The 7,164-nt window shown below is 39.4% G+C and overlaps 1 protein-coding gene across 1 annotated transcript; it reads left to right on the top strand.

The window, feature by feature from the left end:
* Window positions 1–3,150: 3,150 nt before the first annotated feature.
* Window positions 3,151–4,776, top strand: LOC135649487 (cytochrome P450 CYP94D108-like). The gene has a single exon (XM_065167882.1). It carries the CDS (start codon window positions 3,234–3,236, stop codon window positions 4,740–4,742), a length of 1,509 nt encoding a protein of 502 aa, XP_065023954.1. The 5' UTR covers window positions 3,151–3,233; the 3' UTR covers window positions 4,743–4,776.
* Window positions 4,777–7,164: the final 2,388 nt, after the last annotated feature.

Here is a 7,164-nt window from a genome sequence, read left to right as displayed (position 1 = left end):
ATTAGTTATTTAAATATATGATTGATCTTCAAATCATAAATGATTAATTTTTTTTATCATAATCTTCTATCAAATATCATTTCCTATGGTTCTGGTTGTGAATAGGAGGGGAAAAGCGCTGGTTGTTCGTCCTGTGATTAAATTACCGTATTTTTTTGCCATTCTTTTGACATCATGCATGCATTTGAATCCATTGTATAGTTTTTCTTCTCAAATCACAAGAGAGATCATCAACAGGACAAGGGACTGGTTAGGGTGGAGGGGGATGAGGATGTGCAACAATTTTGTCGAATCGGTGTACTCGAAGTAGTCTTTGACCTCTGTGGAACATGGTTCTTGAGAATTAAATATGCAATAATGAAGAGATCTCCCAAGATAATTCCAGCACAAGTCACAAGATGAAACAGTAAAGTTGCAGCAGAATTTATTCTGTGCATTCAAAAGTCGACAGCAACATGCACTACCTTCCTGCCTCGCATTTACCATATAGTAAACAACAAACAGAAGACCCATGTAGCCTAATTAGAACATCGAAGGCACTCTTTTTTGGATGGAAGATCCACAGTTTCATACCCCTCGGGTAACGTCACCTCGGCTTCATCATTAGAAAAACTCGGTGAGATGATGACCAGCTCTCCAGACTTCCTTTCAGTTCACCGGGGTGGCCACCTTGAAGCTTGCAGTCTTCTGCAGCGAGTCCACCACCTCCTCCATGTTTCCCCCAGTGGTCGCAGGGTAGAGGATGCTAAGCTTGTTCTTCCTGTCCAGGGCTATCACATGAGTGCTCGAGATGGGAGCTCGACTCCATCGGCGTCCTTCCGGTGCGTCTCCACCATGTTGAGCTGCCTTTATCATCTCTCTGCTAGGATCTGCTACTATCGGTTATCTCACAAACGAAGTCATGGAGCTGAATTGGTCAATGGGTTTATCAGTGATGGTGTCCCCCATTGGTGAGGCCTGACATTTTTGGACGACAAGATGTTAATATAAATGAGAGATGGAGAGAAATGAAATGACTCTGCGAGTAGTGAGGGATCTAATCTCTCTTATATAGCTTGTGAGGGAGTGTGGAGGTAATGAAGTCCAAAACTCAGCAACTTTAGGTGTTGTCAAGTCTTGCAAGGAACGTAAAGCTTTCTTGTGGAAACTATTCTGAGAAGATTCTTGTTGTCCCAGATGCCAAGTCTCAGTATTGTTACTTTCATTTTGTTAAGGTAATCAAAATTATCAAGCCAGATTAAATTGGTCGATCTATTGCTTCGATTGAAAAAAAATAAAAAAGTTCATTTTAGTGGTTGGATCGAAGAATTGAACGACGATACTGAATTAAATCAAATCAACTGATTTTTTTTTGTAAATATAAAGATATTTTATATAATGAAAATAGTTCTAAAAATATCTGTTAGACATTAAGATCATATCATGAATCAAATCCTAATTTGTTATATATACCTTGCCAACACGATAATTTTTATTGTTTAGACATGTATTGTCTTTGATATAGTTTATATTATATTTTTATTTGTTATTTGACATGATAAAACGAACATGTGGACATATGAAAGTTATGTCATTGGTCCTCTGACATCCGTTCCAATACCTTATCATGGCCATATGAAAGTTATGTCATTGGACTACATTCATCAAGGCCTTCCCATTTTCTCATCTTCCTGTATCATTATCATCCTTTCTCATAGTTGTCTTCTCTCTATTGTGACTCACTTACCATTTCCCGTTCTCTCTTGCTTCTATGCCCTCTGACCCATCTCCCTCTCTTGTTTTGTTTCTGCTCTATGTTACCACCTCAAGTCTTTCAAATGACATGATTTAGCTTGGTCTCTCGCTCATTATCAATTAACTCATCGAAGCTTAGATTTCTTTTTATATGATTGGCCGATTGATTATTGTACATCAATATGTTCTCTTCTTTACTACACCTCAAAATCACTTATCAGGAGGAGGGATGAAACTAATGACAACCTCTGGGAGAAAAGTCTAAGAATGCCAAAACTACTATTTTATGCTCTGGCATTGGACTTATACATGGAGATTATATATGAAATTAGGACTCCATACCCCAGCAACTATTCAAATGACAGCAATGTAGCTGTGCCAGCAACATAGTTGGCAGAATGTTGTTCAAAGAATTATAATATAGTTATCATGCATGGAGATTGTGCATAAAACAATTGGTCTGAGCTGCTGGACCAGACAATCAAATAGTTACATAAAGACAAATATTTGGTAAGATTCAATGTTTTAAGAAACATTAGGGTAGCTGGATGTTGACTTTATATGAGCTACTCACATGTTGGTCCATTTATTTTAATGTACATACTTGTCAATTCATATTTGTTTACAGCCTGACATCAGTAATGTTCAAACGATACATTTCAACTCTTACCGTTTACTTTCATTAATTATTTTGTCCAATTCTAAGAACTCACTACATAACCTAACTAAATATATAAATATATATATATATATATATTTTAATTTATTTTTTTTAAGATCATGGGACATTCTTAAAAAGTTGAAACTTTTTACTAGTTAACTTAAATGACATCTTCAAAAAAAATTATTAAATAAAATTTCGAATCTTCAACCTGTCATAATTGAGTCCAATACATCACCATCAAATTAATAATTAAATAATATATTTTTATTTACTTTATAAATATAAATATATTCTTATAAATTATAGGAATATAATGATCCCCATTATAAATTTTATCACAGCATCTCTACACATCTACCATTGTCATTAACATCTCTCCAAAAAAGCATACAAAATAAATAAAAAAATCTAAGATGCCATGGATGTTTTAGAATTATGCGTTTATTTATAGAATAATTAGAGTTTCAACTTAAATATTTAACTTGCTAAAGCCAGCAGGTTTTCAATTTTAAAGAGATTCTCGTTTCAGGGAATTATATATATATATATATATATATATATATATATATATATATATATAGTTTTCTGTTTATTCAAGCTATTTTTTTAATTGAATAAGAACTGAGAAGGTCAATTTGTTCCTCAAATATTATATAGTTAACGTTTCCAAAGAGTGATGTGGCTCTTATTTAGTGATAAAGACTCGGATAATCCATTAAGTAGCTTAACACAAGGATCGCAGGCTGTGATGCACAGTGATATCTATTTTATAAGCGTCGTTGCATCCCGGTCTACGAGCTATCCTCTTCTCACTTGCGACCAAGAGGAATCTGCAATGGAGATTTCTTCCGCCTCTTCTCTCCTCCTCCTCATATCCTTCCTGTGCTCCGCCTTTTTTCTCTTCTTCAAGCAACGCTCCCCACGCGGTGCTCCGGCCAACCTCGCCGCCCTCAAGAGTTACCCCGTTGTGGGTAATCTTCCTCATCTAGTCAAGAACAGCCACCGCATTCTGGAGTGGACGACGGACCTCATCCCGACCTCCCCCACCGGCACCGTCACGGTCGCCCCTTTCGTCTTCACCGCCAACCCCGCCAACGTGGAGCACGTCTCCAAGGTCCGCTTCGCCAACTACCCCAAGAGTGAACCCATCATCTTGGCCATTCGCGACTGCCTTGGCCGCGGCGTTGCGACCACCAACGGCGAGGAGTGGCGCCTCCAACGCAAGGCTGCCAGCCACGAGTTCGGCACCAGATCCCTCCGGACCTTCATCCATGAGAAAGTCTGCCACGAGCTCCTCGCGCGGTTGGTCCCACTGCTGACGAGAGCAAGCCGAAGTGGCGAGGTCATCGACCTCCAGGACGTGCTCGAGCGCTTCGCGTTCGACAACACCTGCAGCCTAGCGTTCGACGAGGACACCATGTGCCTAGGCGGTGAGGGAGCAGAGGAGGGGAAGCGGTTCTTTCACGCGTTCGAGGAAGCCACGAGTCTCTGCGTCGAGCGGGCGAAGCAGCCTTTCCCGCTCGTTTGGAGGATCAAGAAGTGGCTCCACGTCGGATCAGAGCGACGACTGCAGGAGGCCATGAAGATCGTCCATGGATTCGTCGATAGATGCATGCAGTCGCGAGGAAACCGGCCGACCAGCGGCCAAGACCTCCTCTCCCGGTTCACGGCTGACGGCGCCAATTCGGACGAGTTCGTTCACGACAACCTCATCAGCTTTGTGCTCGCAGGGCGCGACACGACACCCGCGGCGCTCACCTGGTTCTTCTGGATACTCTCCTCGCGGCCGGACGTGGTGGCCAAGATAAGAGAAGAAACCAAACGGATCCGAACTCGACAACCCGAAGAAAACGGTGGCAAGCTGGCGTTCACGATGGAGGAACTGAAGGAGATGAACTATCTCCATGCAGCCATATCGGAGTCGCTGCGGCTGTACCCGCCGGTGCCCATGGTGCCAAGGGACTGCCTGGAGGAGGATGAGTTACCGGACGGGCATCGGATGCGCAGGGGTTGGATTCTGATGTACAACGCGTACGCCATGGGGAGGAGGGAGGCGATATGGGGTCCGGACTGCAGGGAGTTCATGCCGGAGAGGTGGCTGGACGAGGAGGGAGTGTTCCAGCCCAAGAGCTCGTCGGTCTTCCCAGTGTTTCACACGGGTCCGAGGACGTGCCTGGGGAAGGACATGGCCTATATCCAGATGAAGGTGGTGGCAGCGAGCATCTTGGAGAGGTTCGACATGACGGTGGTGGAGGCGAGCGGGCGGCACCAGTTGCTGATGGCGATGAGAATGCAGGGAGGCTTGTCGGTGAGGCTGAGGGAGAGGATATCAGGTGGAATGTAGTGTTTGGTTTGGAATATAAATATAAATATAAATATAAATAAATAAATAAATATATATATATATATATATATATATATATATATATATATATATATATATATATATATATATATATATATACACACACACACACACACGTTCACTTCTCCAAAATCAAAATTTTTTAATCAAATTATTAGCCAAAATATTTAATCAGAGATAGGGATGAATTATATGTTTTTTTATAACACATAAAATTCAACTTGTATTAAGAAAAATCAAAGCATATTCTCAAGAGTTTGTATAACATGTTAATGTTCATAGATCCCCAAATCGGTCTCCTTCTTTAGCATTAAATTAAACAATGTATTGGCTAACTACTTCCCAGGTGCATTGATTTCTTTTTTATTAAAAAGAAAATCAGATGAACTTTCAATTAAATAACTGGACATCATCAATCCCAAAAGTATAAAATTGGCCAAAAAGACATTGCTTGATTGGCAAAATTGTGAGCGATAGAGTTGTTTTACCTGTTAACATGTTCAAAACTCAAAATATTGGCACACTCAGCCAACTTGAAGGTATTAGAACAGATACTGTGCAACTAGCAAGGAGGAATAAGCTTACATCTATTACAAATCAGTACAGCCTCTAATGAATCAGAATTGGCTGTGAAATTTGGCTGAGCTTCCAAGTTTGAAGCATCCCAAATGGCCCAGATCTCAACTTGGAGAGGGCTCGAAGCTTGATGTCTACTGGTGCCATCACATATGTTGAAGCCCTTCTGGTTTACAAAACAAAAACCAGTTCTAGCATTAACATTAGAGTTAGTAAAAGAGCCATAAAACCAAAAAGCAAGAATGTGAGTGTTAGGAATATGTTGTGGTAGTGGAGGAAGAAGAAGAGAGCTGTCCTCAGGGAGTTGGGCTTGGTTTCGGTGATCATTATATTTGAGAATGAAGTACACTTGGAATCAGATGGAAAGTGGGTCAGATTGACGGTTGTTAAACTTAGGTTTCATTCATGTTCTTCCAAAGGAACCAAAGAGAGATAATAGTAACAGAAACAATACCGGTTGAAAACTACCTACCACTTTGTTTTCCCTCCTTTAATCAGTTTCTATTAGTTCAATCATGCATGTATGAAAAATTAAAACTCAGTTTTGATTGAAAGAGGTCCAAAAAACACCTAGCAAAATGACATAAGAATGTGCTCTACAAAATCCACCCCCATGAAGGACACAACATTGATCCACATAACAGTGGATCATATTAGAGAGCCACAGAAAGATAGACGGTCTTATCCAAAAGAGTTTCCACAAAAAGATTTGATTCTAGAAAAAAACATTTAACCTCCAAACAATCTTTTAATCATTCCAATCATTCTTATGATCAAGTTGTTTGTCTTTCAAGAATCTATAGATGCTATTGAACGTTATTAGATGTGGGTGAAATACCTTTTGTTAAGCAGCTGCATATTCCATGCACTTTGAACCTTCAGATCGTTTATATAATCCATATCACTAGCATAAACAGTAAACATATTCCAAGGTGCATTGATTACTCGTTTCTTTTTCTCTTCGAATACTTACTATCCAAAGAGAATTAAATAAATAGGATCCATTTATTGTTTATTTCACCTAAGAAATATTTTCTTTTTTATTTATTTTTAATTTTTTTTTAACTCAATCTTTCTGTTACACACGTATGTTTGGGCACGGAAACAATGCAAGATATGGTATTCGATACAAGGTAGAGGAGTTTGTAACCAAAACAATAGGCAAGCAATATTAGAAAATTATTAATTAAAAAAAGCTGAAAAAGGAATTATAATGTACATATTGTGCATATGGTGCCACTTGCTGACAACATGTCTACCACTGTAATAACTTAGTTGTCACCTTGTGATACTTGAATCATTCCTTTAACTAAAAATAATAATTTATGAAGATACCAGTTAAATGAAAATATTGATAGTTTATTGTAAGATCTTGAACTTGATTCCATCATTATTTATCTTTTGAAAACCAAATCAATATGTTACCAAAAACAAAATGGCAGCGTCTTAGATTTTGATAATGAAACCAATTGATAGTATTTATGATTTGATCTGTATTTTGAGTAACACAAGATGCTTCGATCAGGGAAAGACAATTAAAGCAAGAAGAATCATGTTGGGCCGGAGAAAAATATGTTTGAAGATTAGACGTCGGATCGGTCGACGTATCGACAGAAGGCTTTGGGCCATAGATTTGGGCATCGGGCTAAGAAGAGCGGATATTGCACCAAGGATATCGGAGTTGCGGAGGTCAACTGGTCGATTGGATAATATGCCGCAAGAGAGGACAATGCGTCGAAGAATCAGACTAGGAGTCAATGGACCAATGACATGTTGGATGACATGATTCATGCTTAGTAATAATTGTCTAGATCGAAGTGTGTTT

This window comes from Musa acuminata, chromosome BXJ3-9 (genome assembly GCF_036884655.1).
Source record: "Musa acuminata AAA Group cultivar baxijiao chromosome BXJ3-9, Cavendish_Baxijiao_AAA, whole genome shotgun sequence".
NCBI classification, from domain to species: Eukaryota; Viridiplantae; Streptophyta; class Magnoliopsida; order Zingiberales; family Musaceae; genus Musa; species Musa acuminata.
This window is presented reverse-complemented; position numbering and strand designations above follow the sequence as displayed.

What these genes read in the sequence shown, in the direction of transcription:
- LOC135649487 (XM_065167882.1), top strand. Translation starts at nt 3,234, where the DNA reads ATGGAGATTTCTTCCGCCTCTTCTCTCCTCCTCCTCATATCCTTCCTG.